Raw genomic sequence first — 20922 nt, forward strand, 5'->3', positions numbered from 1 at the left:
ATGCATTAAAGCCATATGTTAATGTTGAAGATTGTCTTGATTTTCAAACATGCATAGCTATTTTTAGTACTAACCAGTATGCACAATTTATCTAAGCCAAACTTTAATTCTTTCTACAGTGATTCAGACTTCAGTGTGAATTAAAATTGACTTAAGTGTAAACCCCAGCCCCTCTCCCCAGGTCCAGGGCAGGCCTAGTAATCTGCACTTTCCAGGGCGCCCAGATGACTGATGCAATGCACCACAGACCACAGCGGAGCAGAGGAGGCTGCCCTAGGGATGTGGGGGTGCAGGATGGAGGGGAAGTGCGGGAGCTGGGGGGCTTATCTGAATACCAAGGTGACGGCCCCCTTGGCTGTGCCCCTGGTGGAGGGCAGCAGGGAGCCATGGAAGCCGTGGGCCACTGCAGAGCACACTCCCTGCCGGAGCCATTCTCCCCTATATTTGTTAACCAGCTGGCCTGGAAGCCACTAGTCTATAGAGATATTTTATTTATGACGAAATTTTTCACCGTCTTAGTTCAGTAGCCTCACAGCAAACAGAAAACCTGCTAATTGGACCAGCTTTGGGGGCTCCCATCCAGTGTTCCCTGCACAAAACCAGGGAATGTTGGTCCCCAGAGGACTGAGGGAGGAGAGCTGGCTGGGCTGTGCTTCGAACTTTCTCTGGTTAACGTCAAGAATGTGAGTCATCACCTGGAATGGTCTGGCACGGGGACTACTGTGCTATCGAGGGGAGAGAAGTGTGTGTCACAGATGGCGCTGCTGCGCCCGCAGACAGAGCCTGGCGCTTGGAGGTGGGCCGCGTGGCTGTATGAGCTTTCACCTGGAGCTGTCCTGAGTGACCGAGCCGTCAGACTCAGACAGGGCCGCTCGCTCTGGGACGCCTGCTGGCCAGCTGGAGCAGGGCCTACGGGAATCAGCAGTCTGCTCCTCTTCCCGCTTGTCTGTATCCTGGTGGGCAGTATAGAAATCTAGAATCCACCACAAGGGTCCTCGGATGTCTGGTCTGGCCCTCAATTCTCAGGGAAAACCCAAAATCTGGAATTAATCCATCCAGCAAATATTTAGGGAAACTACTACGGGCAGGCTGCATTTCTGCCGGGGACACAGTGGAGTGCAAACTCAGACATCACTGTTCTGGTGGGAGAGGGGGGCTGCCCTGGGCTCTGGGCAGCGCATCCACAGCCAGGGATTGAGCTGGGCCTTTGGCCCTCACCTGCTCCCTGGGCCTCCCATCCAGGGCTCTCCCCTCCCCCAGGCTCCTCAGGAGCAGCCAAGCTCTCCTCGGGGAGAAGGCACACTGTCCATCTGCACGAGTCCCCAGGCAGGACAGCAGTAACCTGATCTGAAGTCTCCCTAAGCAGATGGGAGAAGCCCTCCCAAGAGCATGTGCTGGGTAAAGCAGTGCCTGCCACCCTCCCCTTCCTGTCTTGGCGTCTGTCTGGCTGCCCTGCTGCTCACCTGACAAAGCTCTCTTCCTCCCGGCTCCCGGGCTCTACGTCCACCACTCGAAGGGAGACCAGAGTATTCCCAGAGCTCGGGGAGAGGCCAGCCACTTCCTCTGAACGGCAGGTGAACCACCTTGGCTACCACTAGAGGGCCACCCTCCCGGCTTAAGGCCTCCGACTTCACCTGATTTTCATAATGTTTCATTCATTTCCTGGCGCAGATGACTTCACGTTTCACAGCTCTGAGATCCACGTATCTCACATCGCTGTTAGCAGGCGGCACATGGGATGTCACTGTCTTTGCCTTCGCTGGTCCATCGCGGACCTGGATTATACACGGTGATTAAAGACTTGGAGCTGCCAAGGAGCTAAATCACCACACATTTAACTGAAAAGGAGCACAAAACATGTTGCCACGTGTCATGTTCCAGCCACTTTGGGGTGGGTGGCAGCGCTCCCATCACCAAAGCCCTCTGCTGAGCAGGAAACGACTGCCCCAAGCCTGCACCAAACTACCGCTGGGCAGGGCGGGCTCCTACAGACAGAGCTCAAAACCCAGTGACATCAGCTGGGCCACCTACATTTAGGGGTGACCTGGGTTTACTCATTTCTTCCGGGACATGCAAGACGCACTTGCTCCCTTTGTCAGATGTTTCCCTGATACCTTTTTCTTCTGAAAAAGTAGTCCAGCTTCTGTTTCCCCACAGGGGCCACGTGTCCTTCCCTCCAACCATGGAGCTCACCCCCGCCTGCTCTTGGCACCAGTGGCCCTGACTCTCCAGTTGGCAGTTCCTACTTCTCAGAAACGGGGACTTGGGGCCCTCCTCGGCTCACTCTAGACCCTTAGCACCAGGAATCTGTTCTCAAGATGACTTGCCTTGATAACTATCCATGGTTAGACATTTATGTCCGCTGTTACACTTTTAAGAAACTGTTAATAAACTAACGTGACTTTAATACCAAGCTTTGGTCTGTGTGTTATTGACCTGATTTAAAACTACCTGCATTTGCAGGACATTTCCTCTCCTGCTTTTTCCAAACCATGCTTCACATCCTACCTGAAATCAATTTATAAGCTGCACCAGCAGTTTTAAACATGAAAAAGAATGAAATGAAAAATAATGGGTACACAGCACATTGCAAGGGTAAGAACTGTTTTGAGAAGCGTTCTTTTTTATACTTATAGGTAAGTGGTACTCTGGGCCACCCTGTAAAATGTGACACTCTGGGTTGAGGCTGAAATAGTTGAGAGTCACTGATTTACAGAATGCTTGTATTTTGCACGTAGGGACTGTAGCCTCTGGTGTCAAACCAAATCTCAGGGTCCTCCGAGCCCATGGCGCTCTTGGTCTGAGCTGTGTCATCATGGCTTTGGCCAGCCACACTGACCGCCACCTCCTCACTCTCCCAGCCTCTCGCGCAGTCACTGGACCTCCAGCCAGCTCTGCTCTGCGGAGATCTCCTGTCTGCCCTCTTCCCTTCTCACACCCTTCTGTTAGGCCCAGCAAACGTTTCCAGGTTCTATCATCCAAAAATATGACATCGGTCATTTGCCAGGCTCCGCCACCCTCTCCATTCACTCAGGAACAGCCACATCTCCAGGGGGATGGCCCCACTGCACCTCACCGTTGAAGCAGGCCACTTCCTTCTCTGGGAACAGCTCACAAGATAGTCATCAAGTCCTCCAGTCCCCTTCTCATCCGCCACATCCATTCCACCAGCAAGGGCTATAGATTTTACCTCCAAACACTCATCTTTCTGACGCCACCATCACCTTCCCAGACAGCTGGTGCCCTGGCCTCCTCCCAGCTCCTGTCCAGCGCACAACCACGAAATCTTTCTACGAACTTAAATGCGATCACCACACCCCCACGCCCACCCCCCACTCCTGGTTAAAACCTCGGGTGGCTCCCACTGCGCCCGCCCGCGGGGTCTGGCCCCGGTACAGGGCGGGGCCCTCCGCCTGCCGTTCCTTCCCTCCTGACTAGTGAAGGCCTACGCCTCCTTCTAGGAGAACCCACGTTAACATCACTCCTTGGGGACCTCAGGTCCTTCCCTCGGTTATCGGCCTGTGCACGACGCGCCCCCCTGGCCACACGCTCCTGTGGCTGCTGGCGATGCGAACCCCGTCCGGCGCAGCTCACACACACACGTGACGCAGCCAGTACTGAGCGCGTCAGGCAGAGCCGAGGGCCGAGGAGGAAAAGGAGAGCTGCGCGAGCTGCGGGCGTGGGCGGAGCCCCGGACTAAGAATGGAAGCCCGCGGAGAGGCGGGCCGCGCTGGCGGAACGCAGGGCGCCGAGAAGACGCTTCCCGCCGGGCCGCGTTCTTGCTCACCGCGGCGGGGCCGGGACTTCCGGCGCGCGGCGGAAGCGGCGGCTGCAGTGGGGAGAGCCGGCGGCGCGCGGATGCAGGCGGCGCGGCACGTCGTGTGCGCCCTGTCCGGCGGCGTGGACAGCGCCGTGGCCGCACTGCTGCTGAGGCGGAGAGGTGAGGCGGCCGAGGGCCCCGGCCTCCCCTGAGCGGCCCCTTCTCGGAGAATCCCTCCCCGTCCTGCGTGGCCTTGGGCGCCCCCTCTCGACCTCGCTGCGACGCCTCGGCCCCTCACCCTCTGCCTGGGGTCGGGAGAGCGCGCCTCCGCTGCCCAGACTGCCTGGGAGCAGTCAGCACCCCCCGCCCCCCGTTATCCACTTAGAGGAGGGTGATTTTCCGACGTTCGGGGGCCGCGTTTCTCTCTGGCTCCCGGCCCTGCGCCCGGGGTGATGGTGGCGGCGTCGGCGCTTAGCCTGGGTGACCACGCGCGGACGTGAGGGGCGCTGACCTCTGCGGGCACAGCGCCCTCTCCGTAAAGGTCCTCATCCTTACGACGTAGGGAAGGGCCGTCAGGCACTGTGTGCGACAAGTACCGACGGGCGGGCTGCTTGTTAAATAACGATTGTGCTTTCCGTTCAGTGGATGACAAACTTGCGCAGAAGCGCTGGCCTTTCTTCAGCTATCTAAAGAGTGCCCAGGGTCGGGAGCAGAGATGAACGGCCCGTCTGCATTCCCCGTCTGTGTGGCCCTTTCTCATTGTGGGGCCTCATACACCTGATGACATGTGTGGACTCTGCTGTGCGCCACCTTTCGTGCTAGGCACTTGGAATGCAGAGTGAATGCAAGGTTCCTGACCTGGGATAAGCTGATTAAGCTCTCCCTCTCTGTAAAATGAAGGAACACCTACCTCACAGGCTTACTGGAAGGGTTAAATGACATAATACACACGAAGTGTTTACCGAGTGCCCAGCACGGATTAGGCACTCAGAAAACAGTACTGGTTATTAGTTCATATTAATCATAACTATTATGGAAGGTATAATAAAGTGTTAAATAGAAGTCTAGACAGACTAAGAATATACATTGCAAGAAAGGGGGAATCAAAGCATTACAGAGGTGGTGGTGTTTGAGCTGATTTTATTGTCGCACCCAGTTCACGTCTGATGCAAACAAACCCAAAGTTCCAGTTTGGAGCAGAGAAAGGTTTGTGAGTTGAGGCGCCAGCGCGGAAGATGGGAGGCCTAGACTCATCTCGAGTCCACGGTTACAAGGCTCTAAGGAAGCGTAGGATTTCACTGAGCAAAGATATGGAGCCATCAAGTAAGGAGGAAAGCACTTCTGACAGAGCCAGCAGCAGGAGCAAAAGCTCAGAGGCATGAAAGTGTTGGCATGATGGGGCAGAGAAGCAGGCTGAGCTCTGGTTATAGAACATGTTCTGTCAGGGACTCGAGACTGTTAGGTCCTTGGAGGGTTCTAACAAGGGCTGCAACATGTTCTAGATGTGGCAGGCTGGCGGCGGGGAGATGCGATGTATTTTACCACTTCAGGAAGGTAAGCCCTCCCTCCTGCCTAGGAATCCATACTGTACAACTTGATGTTCCAGCCTTCCTTGGGTTTTTCCTCCTCCGTCGGGGAAGCTGGTGGACATAGCAGAGAAAAAGCGTGGGCCACACCTCTTGGCATTGAGGGCTTCCCCAGTCTTGTTGGAGGTGTGTGTTCTGTCGCGCAGATCCTGGAAGGTTAAGGACGAGCGAGGTGCTGAGGTCCCATCCTGGAGTGCCTGGGCCTGGGCCGTGAATGTGGGTCACGTCTCCAGGAGAAAGACAGTCAGGCAGTGAGTCTGTAGGAGAGGCGATTTTTGAAGCTCTGGGTGTGGAGTTGTTTATTCGTTCTGTTTAAGCTCATGCTGTGCTGGGCACTGCGGGGCACTGGGGACACCTGGTTGTTTGAGACACAGCGCCTGCAGATTGAGGAGCTCTGTGCCTTAGTGAGTTGCAGTGGTCACAGGTAAACTACTAGAGTCCAGAGTGCTGTACGCGGTAAGAGACACAGAGTCAGGTGGCTTGGGAAACAGAGAAGGAAGGGCCTGTTACCTGCTGGGATGGGAGGTGGTCTTGCTAATGTGGCATTTTAGCTTTGGTAAAGCTTTGTCATTGAATCTCTGTTCTGTGGAGTACTGAATTGAACCTCTTACAGTCAAATGCCCTGTCTTTCCTTACACTGAGACTGCCCAGAAGGAACAGATTTCTCATACATCATAGGTGCCTGTGTCATTCTAAAGTTGATCTTCCCAGTATTTGGTAGGGTACTTTGTCAGCAACAGAAAAGAGAAAAAAAAGTTCTCAAAATGTAGAGATTGTGCAGTCTTTGTAATAAAATATCCCCAATTTTAATTGTCTTTATGTCTAACAACTTGGAATCTCATTCTTAGATGAAAATTGGAAGTGACTTTTGAAATGACTTTACTTCTCTGGTAACTGAATGGTGGTTTTTAGTTGCTTTGAAACATTTTGTTCAATTTCGTCTTTCATTCAATCAGCACACATTTGCTCAGCCTCTTTGTGTGCCAGGCATTGTGCTGACACAGTGTGGGGACACGAAGAAGGGAAAATAACATCGTGCTCATATCTTGGGGATACAGGCAGACAATTCAGCGCAATACTGTATTGTGCTGGTGGAGGCCTGTACAGAGTGCAGTGGGAGGCGGGGGAGGGAGCTTTAGCCGGGAGAGTCAGGGGTGGTCTGCACTGCGATGTGACCAGAGCGCCGAAGGCCCCGTGGCAGAGTGGGACTGCCAGGCACACCAGTGCACAGAGGCACGTGAAAGGTTGGAAATCGCTGCCTTTTCCCCCCAGGGTGATGTTACACCCTCTCTTTAACTTGCCCTTCATCCCTCCCCAGGTTACCAAGTGACAGGGGTGTTCATGAAGAACTGGGACTTGCTGGATGAGAGTGGAGTTTGCACTGCTGACAAAGACTGCGAAGATGCTTACAGAGTTTGCCAAATCCTAGACATCCCTTTCCATCAAGTGTCCTACGTGAAGGAGTATTGGAATGATGTGTTCAGGTGGGTGCAGCTGACAGACGTGGAAGGCCTCTGATGTTCTGTGAGCCCTTTCCAAGGGCGGGATGGCCGTACTCAGCCAGGCTGACAGCCTGCAGCCAGTGCTTTGTGTTTTGGCAGTGGTGCCAAAGACCGTGTGTGGGAGGCCTTAGCCGCCCTGCAGGCCCTGTGTTAGATGCCTGGATCCCAGAACGCCCCCAGCCCGTACTCCTGCTACTGTGCCCCCAGCCAGAAGTCTCTTTAATGTCTTTGGAACCTTGAGATGTTTCTGCTGCTAAATTAGTGTAGGGGACCTGAGGCTGAGGCCTCCCCTGGGAGGTGCCACGGGATGAGTATCCTTGCAGGCATCCATGTGGGTCAGCGATTCAGGGTTTCTGAGAAAAAGAGTTAGGTGACCCACTCCCCTGTGCCTTTTGAAAACAAGAAACAAGCAGACAAAAAACTGTAAAAATTCAGTATAACCCCGACAATTGTTTTCAAGAGCTTACCCTGCATCAGGCACCGGTAAACTCGGGAACGGAAAGGTGTGCAAGCCACGGTCCTGTTCTGTGCGGATTCACAGGCCAGCCGGGCAGAGGACTGGACTGTCAGAAGAGGTAAAGATGGTGGTGAGTGGCACGCAGGAAGCACCCGAGGTTCTGTTAAAATGCTGCAGGTTCAGAGGAGGGAGAAATGTGTCATGTGGAGTGGTCAGGAGGGCGTCGTGGAAGAGGTGAGATTTGACCTGCCCTTGAAAATAATGAGACTAGAGAAGACATTCCGAGTGGGACAGCAGGAGCAGTGCTGAGAGGAGGAGAGGGCCCTCATCTATTTCAGGACTGCTGAAAAATTTGGCCAGACCCTTTTGCTGCGGAGGAAGGATGCTTGGGGCTGGAGTCTTGTGAGCCTTGACAGGGCCGTGAGCCTGGGGTGGCCGGTGAAGACATCTGAGGCGGCAGTGACGGGCAGGGGTGGGTTATGCTTTAGTGTCAGAACATCCTTGGGTTCTCTCCTGATTCTGCCACTTACTGTGTGATCTTGGGCAATTTACTTGACTTTTCTAAGCCTCCTTTTCTTATCCTTTAAATGGGGATAATGGCTCACAGAGGTATAGTAAGAATCAAATAAGATTGTGTACAGAGCGCTTAGCACAGTGCCTGGTATATTAGAAGCAACAAGTGTAGCATGTGTTATTTTCATTACTAAAAGGATAAATCTGGCAACCAAGTGTAGGATAAATTATGGGAGGAGACTGTGGGCAGAGAATCTCAGGAAATGCTAGGGACTTGGAATAACGTGGGAGCGTGGAGGGGAGGTGAAGGCTGGCTGTGACAGGTCCCTGCAGACAGATCCTCTGGGCGGTGGATGTCAGGCTAAGGAATCAGCTGGGGTGCTTGTTAAACACACGTCTGGACCTGGGTCTGGGATGGGGCCCTGGAATCTGCACTTTAACAGACACTTCAGTTGATTCTGTGGAGGGGGTCCTCCAGGTCTTACTTTGGGAAGCAGTGTGATAGGCTTGGTGCCTGTTGAGCGTGGGGGCAAGAGAAAGTGAGGAAGAGTCAGTGACGGCTTCATGATCAAGGCCGGATGGGCGGAGAAAGCTGGTTTGGGGGATTCCTTTGAGCACTGCAGGGATTGAGGCCATAGCAAGAAATCTAGGTACTCGTCCCCCTTGTCCCCTTGGTCCCCAGGGATGCCCGAAACCACAGACAGAACTGAACCCCATGTACACGATGTTCCCTGTCCATACACGCCCTGATAATGTTCGATTTACAAGGTGGGCACAGGAAGAGACTATCCGAGTTGCCAGTGTCACCACTCTTGTGCTTTGGGGACGTTACTAAGTAAAATAAAGATCACTTGAGCACAAGCACTGCGATCCTTGATAGTCGAGCTGATCACCGGGACGGCTGCCAAATGACTCGACGGGAACTACTTAAGTAGTTTACGGCTTGGTGAACCTCTTGACAACTTTGCAACAATTAGAAGAAGGAGGAGGAGCGAGTGTAGTAGCATCAAGTGTTGAAAATACGGAGCGGCACGCGTCTTCTGCAGTCCCGGGAGGAGTGGCAGGCGGTGGGCGCGCGGTCCGGCCTTGCCTGCCGGAGCTGAAAATGCACATGTGGTCTCCGAGCCCGTGCAGGTTGTTCATCTGCCTTCGTGACACGGCCGTCTTGAGCACCGTTTTTTTTTTTTCAAACCATTGCTAATCAGTGGAGAGCTTCAGGTTAAATGAAAAAATGGTCACAGACACCAGAAATACACCCAATTTAAAACTCCTGAAATGGGCATCACAGCCCTCTTGAAGTGAATACTCCTAAGACCGGGAAATTCTTGCTGAACCCTCCTCCTCCCATGTCCAGTCTGTTAGAGCAGAAACCCACTTATGAGGATGCCGGATCCACTGCTCAGCACCAGGGGGTTGCTAGTCCTCAGACATATGTGTTGGTCACATTAAAAAAAGTATTTTTTTAGTGTATTTGCCCAGTGACCTGGGTTCCCATGCTGAGATGGCGAAGTGGCTGGCTGAGCCCCGAGCTGTAACTCTGGGTTGTTTTATTCCTATTCTGACTCCGGCTGAGTCTCTTCCGCACCTAAGCCTGCCTGTGATCGAGAGGCCCAAGGGATCCAGAGCGCAGCGAGCCCCTCACATCCCTCTCCGCGTATCCTGGGACCCCCCGGGGAGCCAGGGCGGCAGGTAGCCACGCCTCAGTTTTCCTTCTGCCTTATTAGTCGTCAGAGGTTTGGATGGAAAGCACAGCTGGCTTTAAACAAACGTTTGGTGGAAGTGTTGGAACTGGCTGTATCCTGACGCTCTCCTGTTTGCAGGAAATTCTAGTTTTGTTAAGACAAGGAGAAACTCGTAGCAAGTAATCTACCTGATTTCTTTTTTTGAGGAATGTTCCACACTTAGAAAAGTCTCTTTCTTTCATTCCAGTGATTTTTTGAATGAATATGAAAAAGGAAGAACTCCCAACCCCGACATAGTCTGCAACAAGCACATCAAGTTCAGCTGTTTTTTTAATTACGCCGTGAATAATCTTGGTAAGTAATTTGGATTATCTTCATTTGTCTTTTTAAAAACCAGCAGATTTTTCAGAGAAAGCCAGAAGTCAAAACCTTGTAAATAGTTTCCTCTTTCAGAAGGAAAGGAAGCAGTGAAAATGGTCACGTTTCACTGAATAAGGAGGAGCTCTCTGGCCGTGCACAAGTGATAAGTTCCCAGGGGTGGGGCTGGGGGCTGCCTCTCTGTCGTGGTCCGCACAGCTATAAGGGCAGGAGAGCCCCCTTCAGAAAACCCCGAGGACAGACATGTCGGATCACGGCTGAAGAGTTGAGAGGTGGGGCCACTAGACCCTGCCTGCAGGTTCAGCTTTGCTCAGGGTAGCTCTGCTTCCAGATGTGAACGTACAGAGCGGAAGCTTCAGGAGCCTGGTTAGGGCTTAAGAAACTCAGCATCGAATTTCTTGTTAGTCATCCTTTTGGCTAGTCCTACCGACCTCTCTTGTATTAAAAGTAGGTTTCTGCTTTGTCCGGAGGACAGGTCTGGGTATGTAGCTGAGTCTGGATCCTGGGTCTCTATTTAGTTTCTCTGCTTTGAGCTGTGTCTCAATGGTCTGTTCTAAAAGCCTGTTTATGCTCAGGGCCCTGCTGCCACTGACCGGCTGCCTGGGATCACGTCTGTTCCCAGATTCCTGCTTTCCATTTCCGTCTGCCTGGTGGGACAGCCCGTTCCTTTATGCTGACCCTCCTGGTGCTGACCTGCTTGCTTAGGCTCCTCTTGGTGTCTGTGGCTGTGCTCTTGTGAATTCAGGTTCTTTTTCTTGTCCCCTGCTGCTGGGATCACCGTGATAAGTTTCTGAAGTTCTGGATCCTGGCCGTTGCTACTCACCCTGCCGTGCCTGGCCGCGTGCCCAGACACACTGTGCGCCCGGAATCCAGTGTGCCGCAGGACTGTTGGCCGCTCTGTCCTGTCAGCACTTCGTCATGACCTAAAAGGGGACAGAGTAAGCCTGCCAGTCGATGTAAGGTGACCTGTAGCGGAGACAATGATGATGAAAAGTTGGCTCATGGAGTTAGGTAGTGAAGGTGCCTGCAAGAGTAACGAGCTGAAGTCTCAACAAGGTGGAATGTGGCTGACACCAAAACCATGAGATCGAGGGAGCTGAATGCAGAGTTTGCTCCCTAGGTTCAGGATCGATTCCCCTGGTCCAGGGCTGGGAGTACCTGGGATCTGGGACCCCCGAGGGCCTCGGGCTGGCTGGGAGCCCACACAGCCCAAGTTCGCCTGCGGTCAGGACGCCTGAGGGAGGAGGAGGGGTCTGCTGGGTTCTCACCTGGTAGCCCACCGCTAGTGGCTGCATTAAGTTCCATTTACTCGGGAAAAAGAGCGAGACTCATGGAGTGTGTGTTGATTTTGATTTTGAGACTGTGGGAAACGTGCCGTCTGACGATGTTCAGGGCCATCATAACAGGCTTGACGTGTGACCCGGAGGGCAGAGCCGGGACGCACGGGAGAAAGGCCTCACCCAGGGGAGGCACGGACGGCGCTTCAGAGGGGAATGGTGCTCGCTGCACAGAGGGCGAAGCTCCCCGTCACCTTAGCTTTTCAGGGAGCCCTGAAGTGGTCATCCTGTGGGGACGCTTTGGAAGAATTTCTGCAGTAAATGTTTCTGAGTCTGAATTTACCACATGAACAGTGTGACACAGAATCAAGATGCATGAAACCCAGATATCTGGAATCGCGGGGCTTCTCACAAGGAACCCTGCGGTAAAAAAAAAAAAAAAACGGGGGGTGGGTAGTAATTAGGTTTATTTAATGGCGGTACTGGGGATTGAACCCAGGACCTCGTGCATGCTAAGCACACACTCTACCACTGAGCTATCCCTACCCCCCTGAAGCCTACATTTCTTGCAGTATAAGTGGTGGTTCTTTAAAGAAATAGATTTAAAGTGTTTCTTCCTCTATTAGAAAATCAGGCAAGATATAATAATGTGGCCCTAAAGGTGCTTTATCAGGCAGTTAGTGTGCACCAGTGAATTCGTCCTGGGTCCTTTGTTTTACACTGAGCTGCTTTGGTTGGTTAAGTCTTGAATCAGTTTTGCTGCCCCTTCCAGGAAAACGTCTCTTGCAAGACTGAGTGTCTGAAAATTTCACTTTCACACAGTGAAACGATTACGGGCTAACATGTGCCTTGGTAGTTTCTTTCATCTCTCTGCATAGTGTGAAAAGAAGAAATTGAATATGCTGGAAGGTCCTTCACTGTAATAACAATAATACCAATTTACTGAAGAAAATTTAAAGCTACAGAAGAGTAAACAGAGGAAAAGTGTCATCTGCAGTTTCACCTCCCAGAATCAAAGGAGGAGACTTACTGATACTTGTCTTCATTTTTTTTCTGTACGTTACCAAAAAAAATGGGGTCATATACACTTTTCCCAGCTGAGCAATATCATAAGCGCATTCCCATGCCATCAACAGCTCTTTGCAAGTGGCGCTGTTGAAATGACGGTGGCGCTTTAAGTGACTTCACATTCCCCTGGCGGTGAATGTTTTGTGTTTGCAGGAAACACTGAAATGAGGTCTTTGTACTTAGGTCTTTGCGTGAATATCTGCCTTTTCCTCAAGCTAGAATGAACGAGTAGATAGATACTAGCTTTTGAAAGGCTCCTAAAGAGGCAGTAAAACCTTGTAGCAAGATCACATCAGCTTAAAGACTGAAAGGCACTTGCGCAACAGGCGTTATGGGGCGCCTCTGTTCCTGGGGACCTGGGCGTTGGAGAGCCGGGCGGGGCATCTGTGCAGGCCATCTGGTGTAAGACGTGGTGTCTGTCCCTCCTTTGAGCACTCGGCTCGTACCGGCCGAGGCCAGCAGGTGCCAGTCTCAAGTCACATCCTGGTGTTTTTACAAACCTCCCAGGAGCAGATGCGGTTGCTACAGGTCACTATGCACGAACTTCCCTGGAAGATGAAGAGGTTTTCCAGCAGAAGCACATTAAGAGGCCAGAAGGGCTTTTCAGAAATCGATTTGAAATTAGAAATGGTAAGTAAAAGCGCCTGGGTCAGAGCTTAATTATCCATGAACAGAGTGGGCTCTTTTGAAGAATGGCAGTGGGCTGTGTGAGCACACCAAGCAGACTCCTCTCTGTGAGTCCCAGACTAGCTTGCTGGTTTTGGTTTCCTCTTCGAAGAAGGACAGTTACTGGGAGGGTCATTTCCCCCGAGGGTTCTGATTGGTAACAGGAGGAGACCCGGCCGGTGCCTGGGGAAGGGCTGGTGGGGACTGAAGCCGGAGCTCGTGGCCCATCTAGATGCCGTGCACGGGTAATGCAGAGGCTCCCACGGTGTTTGAGAGAATGTGTGTCAGTCGTAACAGGAGTGGCAGGCACTCAGGCATCTGACTGCGTTGTCACGGGCTTTGTTCTGTGTAGTTGTTCTGACGATACCACAGTGTCTTAGTTCTCTGGGTGTTTTTTAGGCATCTGGAAGTTTTATTTTCCTTACTTAGTTGCCCTGGTGACCTGGAGTAGGGCCTCCTGGCCTGGGTCCTTGGGGATAGTGCACATGGGCAGCAGAGCCAGCCCCAGATTGGCCGGCCCTGAAGCCCCAGGCCAGTGTCCTCGCCTGTCCAAGTGGCAGGTGGCACCCTGGCTGGCCAGTGTGAAGGTGTGGCATCAGGCTCCCGGCATGGGCCGATCTCCCCAGTGGGCGGTCCTCTCCGTGGTCTAGGGTGGCCTGATTGCCTTTATAAAAATCATAGATTTTGAGTTTGCTTTAAAATAACTCAGAACTTTGAGAAATTGCAAACTGCCCCCGTATTCTGAGGCTTTTATACACGCTTACACTGTTTGACTGAATTTAGTTTTAAAACAAAAAATAGCATTTTGCAAATGACTCTGTCAACCTGATGACTGGTTGACTGAACTTTGTTTTTCTCTTTTCAATTGATTTTTGCTTTGTGCATGAGAAGTGGTGAAGTCAGTTTCCAGCTCTGCCGTTGCCTGCCTGCAGCATTGTGGGCAAGTCACTTTGATGAGCCTCAGTTTCCTCGTCTGTGAAATGGGGATAATTCTATCATAGGGCTTAGCCCAGGATGTGCGACACGTGGAAAGAACCCATAACACTAGCACTGTGTCCAGTTTTCTCCATTGGTCCCTGAACTTCAGAGCAGGGCACCCAGGGTCTGTGGTCATGAAAGTTGTGTCACACGTGCCAGGCAGGACTGAGTGGGCCGGGAGACAGAGCCGGACCTTCTTTTCTGAACAGCATTCTGTGTTCAGAGTCGGTCACACCTCTGCACCGCTGCCGGAGAGCCGGTGTGGGTTTTTGCAATGACCTAGGAAGTGAGGGGACCTGCAGGGGGCACCTGACACATGTCCGCTTGGGCTCCACAAAACCCGCCTTTGCTGAGAAGGGAGGCCTTTAGAGGCTGAGTGCTGCTGTGGTGGGGCACAGTCTGTCCCCGCCGGTGGAGCCTGGCAGGTTGAGAGAGTCCTCGAGAATGCTCGGGCCACGGGCACGTCCCGTGGTTGTTAGAAAACAGCGCCGCTGACACTGTTCCGGCCCAGTTTTCTGTATCTTGTCTCATCCACTTTCCCCAAATGTGGCTGGATTTGTTTTTTTCTTATCACCTTGTAACATTTTTTGTAATCTTTGAAAATACTGCAGTCAGGCGTGTGAGCTGGAATCAGTGTCCTCATTACGTGAGGGCTCTTTCCTGGTTTTCTTTTCAACAGTAGGTAAATTAGGGGTGAGAGTTTTTCTTACCTTACCCACAGCGGTTCTTTTTTCTGGAAATCTGCTGTTGCTTGTCGATCTTTGTTTCTGCCAGACCAGGGGGTAATCGATCAAAGTACACAGAAGGACGTCATTAAAAGCAAAGTGTCATTATTTTTATGCCTGCAACGTCTTTTGTTCTTTGCTCTTGGCAGCGGTAAAACTTCTCCAGGCAGCTGACAGCTTTAAAGACCAGACCTTCTTTCTCAGCCAGGTTTCCCAGGATGCCCTGAGGAGAACCCTCTTCCCTCTGGGGGGATTAACCAAAGATTTTGTAAAGAAAATAGCTGCTGAGAATAGACTTCATCATGTGCTTAAGAAGAAAGAGGTAGGATTGAGGGGTGTGCGTGCCCACATGCACCGTCTCCACGGTCGGGGTCAGGCAGTGTTTCCTGCCCCGGGATCTAACCCGGGGAGGGCCTGGGAAAAGCACCTGGAGGAGCTGGCCCCACCCACACGCAGTGGGAGGTGCTGTGGCATTCAGAACTCAGCTGAGAAGTGACTTTCCCAGCAGCCTGGCAGCTCACTGGGATGCCCTGGGCTCAGCTGCCAGGTGAGAGCGGGGCGGTACGGACCGGGCCCCCAGACGCCCAGCTGGCACCTGGACCTTCTGTGTCCGCCCACGCGTCCGCCCAGCCTCGTCAGGTGCGTCCTCTGGGCCCGGCTCTGTGCTGCTGGCCTCTGCGGATGCGGTGAGGAGCACAGTTTCGTCCCTGCCTTCGCAGAGCTGAAGTCCGGGGTGGGGGGCAGACAGACAGACAGACCTACCGTTGTAAACTTAGAGGGGTTTTTGAGAGGAGGTACAGGACCTGGTGAGAGAAAAGGACAGTGGCTCTCATTTAGAGATAGGCGCCAGGGAAGGCCTGCGAGGAAAGTGTGTTTACCCTCAGGCCTCGGGGGTGAATGGGGTTTAGTGTCCCAGGGACGTTGGGGGTGGGGGCTGGCGTGGCGGTGGAGTTGAGGTGAAGCCAGTGTGGTAGGGGCTTGGGGCTAGAGGAGGGGTGTGATGGGGTCCCAGTGAGCGCGGCACTCCCTGGGGTGCTCGGTCTGGCCGGGCCATGTCGGGGTGAGGCCAAGTGTCCTCCGGGTGTGGGCAGGGCTGTGCCTTTGTCGGCAAGTCGTCATCCCCAAGGAAGACCCCGCACCCGTCCCTCCCACGTTGTCTTGTTCACCCTCTTGGGTTGGGAGTGGCCTGGCGCTGCTTACGTAGCTGGCGAGGTCGGAGTCTGGGGCCTGGAATAAGCCCCTCAAGGTCTATTTGTGGCTGTGACTGGCGTCTGGTGTTCAGGAGAAAAGCCAGGCCCCTGGCCCAGAGGGCAGGGAGGTTCAGGGCGGGGGAGGCACACGGAGGCCCTGCCTCCCCGACTCCGGCGGGACTGAGTGGAGCCGCTTCCTGTCCTGGTGCCGGCCGTCCCGTCTAACGGTCGGCCTCCTTCTTGTTCCAGAGCATGGGCATCTGTTTCGTTGGTAAAAGAAATTTTGAAAATTTCATCCTCCAGGTGAGTGTTCTTTGCTGCAAAGGGGTGGAGTCACGTTTCTGCGCTGGACCTGGATCCATTAGTAACGAAGCACTTGTTTTCCAGTATTTACAGCCTCGACCTGGTAAATTTATTTCTATAGAAGACAGTGAAGTTCTGGGAACGCATAAAGGTGAGACGCAACCTGGGGCTGCTTTTCATGCTAAGCTTCTCGAGTCACGGGCGAGTTTGAGCTCCAGAAACTTGGACGAGATGCTGACAGTCCTTTCCGCGGTGGCCCGTGATCAGAGACCGCCGGGAGGGGTGCGCGTGGTGACAGGGAGGGCGGTCGTAGCTGTGACTAGGGGGTGTGTTTTGAGATGCAGTTCCGTTTTACACGTTGCGGCTAACAGAAGAGGACTTCGTCTGATTCAGGCCGACTGCACTCTTGAGTCCTGTGTTACGTCCTTGTGCGTAGAATTGTTTTCCATTACATGAAGGCAGTGCTAGGCTGCAGAAAAAGTCCATCCTGATGAAGGGAGTTAGGGTGATCTCAGAGCGTGAGTGTCATGATTTTGGACCGCGTGAAGAGATGGGATCAGAAGGTGGCCCTCCCGGCCCGGGTGCTGCTCCCTCCTCCCAGACGGCTGTGGGGTGGGGGCACCGTGAGCCTGCACTGGGCCTCGTGGGAAGGAGGGGACAGGGACAGAGATGAGGCAGGCACGAGAGTCCACAGCCCAGGTGGGAGGACAGAGGTGGGGTCGGTGGGCAGTGGGGCTGTGCCCTCAGGACTGATGGTCCAGCGAGGGTCTGACCTGCCCGCAGGGCGGGGCTGGTGCTCAGACCTGGATGCCTCCTCCCACCCTGGGGCGTGTTTCTTGGAGATGCCCCACCTTGGTTTGGGCCAGGTGGCTTCCCCTTCCTGTTACTATTGAGGGGAGTGGGGGTCCCAGAGAGCCAAGCGTTCCTGAGACAGGAGGAGGCGACAGCCCTGCTGGGCAGGACTGCGGGGGCTCCCAGCCTGTCCCCAGTGGGAGGCTGTCAGAGGACGCAGGGGAGCTTGGGCACCTCGATTCCGCCAGGGCCTGTGCTCATGTCATCTGCAGGGTGGGGATGTCTGTGATGGGGGTGGGGGTGCACAGAGGCAGTTGGGAGGAATTGGCACAGAGAAATTGGGGCAGCCCTGATGTCCTGCCCTGAGGAGGTTGGTACATGGTGGAGGGGAGGGAGTGCCTGTGAAAGAAGTCACAGGTGCATCAAGGGCTCAGCAGGAGGGCTCGTGGCTTTAACGCAGGGCACTCGGCCCACTTTCTAAAGGAGTTGTCCCTGCTCCTTGTGGCTCAGGCAGCCCCACAGCTGGAACTGCTCCTTGTGTTGTGTGGGGTACAGCCTAACCCAGCTGCCTCTAGTGGTTCAAAGAGAGCCTCCTGCCTGCTCCCCCCGCCCTCCTCCCCATCCCATGGGTGTGCTGTTTGAGATGGGGCTCACTCCCACCTCACCGAGAAACTATTTCCATAGGTTGGTTCCTGTACACTTTGGGCCAGAGAGCCAAGATAGGGGGCTTACGCGAGCCCTGGTACGTGGTGGAGAAGGACGGCACCAAGGGTGATGTGCTGGTGGTGAGTCAGGCTGGCCATGTAGACGGATGGGGGAGGTCTGGTTCTCGGTGCTGAGACCAGGCAGGCGGCCGGAGGGACCACAGAGCAGCAGTGACGGTGCGGCATCCTCGCCTTTCCCCTGCGCCCTCCCGGGGTCGGCCTGGTGCTTCGGTGCCGGGAGGAGTTTGTTTAAGGGGCTTATTAGGCTCCCTGTGTGCTGCTCACACAGTCAGTCATCACGCTAGTTCCTAGTAAGTTGATTTTACAAAAGAGGTCAAGACCCAAGGATTAAGGTCCAGTGGCGTGGAGGACGCTTCAGTGCCTTGGACAGAGTGTGCGTAGAGTAGGCTCCAGCAAGTCACCATTGAGCAGGGGGTGGGGGTGGCAGAGCCAGGGCCAACGCAAGATGTCTGCCGCAGTGGGGCCCTGATCTGCTGGGACTGTCCCCACGCTCTAGAGCAGGACTTCACAGACGGGGCGGGCTTCCCCACTTTGCTCCCCTAGGGACCTCTAGCAACGTCTGGGACATTGTTAGTGTCACAGCAGGGGGGCGGGTGGGGGGGACAGGGGGCACTGGTACCTAGTGGGTGGAGACCAGGGAGCCCCCATCCCATGACAGAACGATCCAGCCCAGACCTGAATGGTGCAGAGAGCCCGGCTCAGCGTGCTCGGTCCCAGAGCCAGGGACCTTTTCTTAGACATGGGCGGAAGGGCCAGAGCGCACCTGCTGGTTCTGGGACGTCTCCTTCCCAGAAGAGCCGTGGGTGTGAAAGCCTGGATGGCGATTTGGGTCAGGCGTGAGCCGCAGTGACTGTGGTGTAGAGCAGAGCGGTCTCTTCTGCTTTGAGGGGAAAACAGGAAGGTCGCCCCTGACAGCTGTCCCTATGGGGCTCCCTGTCCGCTAGAACCCACAGGGCCTGCCTCATGGAGGCACTGGGTCCGAGGAGGCCCCGGAGAGCTGGCACCGGCCCTTTCCTCCAGTGGCCCTTTCCCCAGACACTTGGGGCTCCGTGGGGTCCCCGCAGTGGCCTTGCGTGGCATCCCTGTGGAGGCGTGGCTGGCCCGTGTGCCCCTGGTGCTGGGCGGGGTGACTTGAACTTGGAGGAGGGGTGAGGTCATGGGCCGGATCACGTACTCCTCTGCTGCTTGCTGAGTGCGACCGTGACCAGTGACTTTCCCTCTTGTGCCTTGGTCTCCTCACTTGCAGAGTTGGGGTGCAGGCCGTGGGATAAGCACGTGCGTGTCCACGTGTCAGTGCAGCTTTTCATTAGCGAGTGCCAGCTGTTACAGTCCTTAGTAATGAAGTGCAGTGAGGGGGCTTTGGGGTGGGGGACCCTCTGCTGAGGGCTCCAGAGCGTCACGGCCTTGCCTTCCGCTCCGCAGGCCCCCCGGACAGACCACCCGGCCCTGTACAGGGACCTGCTGCGGACCGGTCGCGTGCACTGGATTGCAGAGGAGCCGCCCGCAGCCCTGGTCCGAGACAAGATGATGGAGTGCCACTTCCGTTTCCGCCACCAGATGGCGCTAGGTGACTGAGCAGGGCGTCCCGGCCAGGTGTAGGGGAGGCGGTTAGACCCGGGCAAGGTCCCCGTCGTTCAGACCATAGGACAAACCCGAACCTCCTTTCCTCTGCCTGCTCGGGAGCCAGCCCTGGGAGGTGCTGAGGCCAGCTCAGCCTCCTCTGTCTGTGATGCAGGGAGGGTCTTGGGAAGAGGGTGCTGGGGTGAGGGTCCAGGCTGTAGTGTGTGCTGCCTGTAGGCCCAGCAGGCGGCACTGGGCCCCTCTGACTGGCCCTGAGTTTCCGTAGTTCCCTGCTCCTTCCTCCCAGGAGCCCGAGGCCTGGGGCTGAGCACACTTGGCAAGGCCCGTGCCCTCCTCCAAGGGTCCTTCTCTTCACCCAGTGCCCTGTGTGCTGACCCTCAATCAAGATGGCACCGTGTGGGTGACGGCTGTGAAGGCTGTGCGGGGTCTCACCCTGGGACAGGTGAGGGGGCGCCGGCTCTGCGCTGTGCTCCAGAGGGTCCGGGATGCCACCCCGAGCCTGAGTCTGCAGTGTGACCTGGACCCCGGCTCTTCTTAGCTCTTTCTCAGCCTGTGCGCGGGGTCTGGCTTTGCTGTGGAAAGACAGCATCGCACTTCCCCCCAGAGCACGTGGTCTGCATCGAGGGGCCCGGGGGCAGGCGGGGTGCGGGGGCTCAGGTCACACAGCCAGTGATGGGGGGAACTGCGGCCAGCTCTGTGTCGGTGCCCCTTCTCTCCCGACTGCTGTGGCCATGAGGCTGTACTTGTGCAGCCACTGGGAGGGCCCGGCTGCCTGCGGGCTGGGCCCTGAGGACGAGGACAGAACAGGGACAGGCAGAGCATTGCTTCCCACCTCCACCCTAGACCAGCAGCCGCAGGTCGGGCTCCTTGCTGCTCTGCAGGCCCCCGGATGCCGGGTCCACCTACAAGTGACACAGCCCCTCTCCTTTCCAGTTTGCCGTGTTCTACAAAGGGGACGAGTGCCTGGGCAGTGGGAAAATCCTGCGCCTGGGGCCGTCCGCCTACACACTGCAGAAGGGCAGGAGCAGAGCCGGAGTGGCCACGGAGGGCTCTGGCGACGGCCACAGCGATAGCCCAGGCCTGGGTCCCACACGCTGATGGAGGCTGAGCGGCTGCTCTGCTGCAGAGCTCGCAAGAGGACGTGTTGGGGGCAGGGCCTGGGGCTTGGCTGCTGCTGCCAGAACCTGCCGCCCCGGTCCCGGCCAGGCCAGACAAGGTTCTGAAGGCCTCCAGGGCAGGGGCGGTCCGTCTCCTCCCCTTGCTGGCTGGTGGGTCTGTCCCAGGCACCCCATTTAGAGAGTTCCTCTTTCACACCCCCAAGAGTGTTTCCCACCAGGATCACGCAAAGCGGACCAGGGGCGGGGTTGTGTGGGCTGCAGGGACGGCATCCAATAAAAGTTCTGTCTGGAATGTGAACTCTGACGGCGGCCTCCAGTGGGGTAGAGGCCCGGGCACGTGGTCTCAGGGGCTGCACGGCGCTGGCCTGCCCGACCGTGCGGACACACACGTCAACAGCACGAGACAGCGATGGAACCCTCACCCTCCTCGCCCCTCCGTTCACAGCTGTGCCCACCACCTGTGGCACTAGGACAGGACCTGACGGGCCTTGAGCCGAGGCCCAGCCTACAAGGTCACACTCAGTCTGTCTGCTGGGGAGGGGATCTGGAGCCCACCCTGAGGGGCGCCCCCCCCCCCCCGTCTGCATGGCTGCGTCGAGACCACCCCTCCCCTGCAGAGTG

General features: G+C 55.3%; 1 protein-coding gene and 1 long non-coding RNA gene across 15 annotated transcripts; one reads left to right on the forward strand and one right to left on the reverse strand.

The window, feature by feature from the left end:
• Window positions 1–86: 86 nt before the first annotated feature.
• LOC106728661 lies at window positions 87–3791 on the reverse strand. Of its 2 annotated transcripts, none has more exons than XR_004324391.1 (2): window positions 3472–3791; window positions 87–1838 (listed from the first exon to the last, which is right to left on the reverse strand). It is a non-coding gene; the product is annotated as an uncharacterized LOC106728661 (long non-coding RNA). The 2 variants fall into 2 exon arrangements; XR_004324392.1 differs by having other exon boundaries at window positions 87–1775; window positions 3472–3788.
• Window positions 3792–3799: 8 nt separating this feature from the next.
• TRMU (tRNA 5-methylaminomethyl-2-thiouridylate methyltransferase) lies at window positions 3800–20605 on the forward strand. Of its 13 annotated transcripts, none has more exons than XM_032492475.1 (11): window positions 3800–3940; window positions 6665–6830; window positions 9748–9854; window positions 12731–12853; window positions 14742–14914; window positions 16032–16085; window positions 16170–16236; window positions 17562–17662; window positions 19025–19169; window positions 19470–19625; window positions 20117–20605. In XM_032492475.1, exons 1-11 carry the CDS (start codon window positions 3859–3861, stop codon window positions 20254–20256), a joined length of 1314 nt encoding a protein of 437 aa, XP_032348366.1. In that variant the 5' UTR covers window positions 3800–3858; the 3' UTR covers window positions 20257–20605. The 13 variants fall into 13 exon arrangements, 12 of the variants coding, with proteins under 12 accessions (XP_032348366.1, XP_032348367.1, XP_032348363.1 ...); XM_032492476.1 differs by having other exon boundaries at window positions 19543–19625; XM_032492472.1 differs by having other exon boundaries at window positions 16032–16236.
• Window positions 20606–20922: the final 317 nt, after the last annotated feature.

Source organism: Camelus ferus, chromosome 12 (assembly GCF_009834535.1).
Source record: "Camelus ferus isolate YT-003-E chromosome 12, BCGSAC_Cfer_1.0, whole genome shotgun sequence".
Classification (NCBI taxonomy): Eukaryota; Metazoa; Chordata; class Mammalia; order Artiodactyla; family Camelidae; genus Camelus; species Camelus ferus.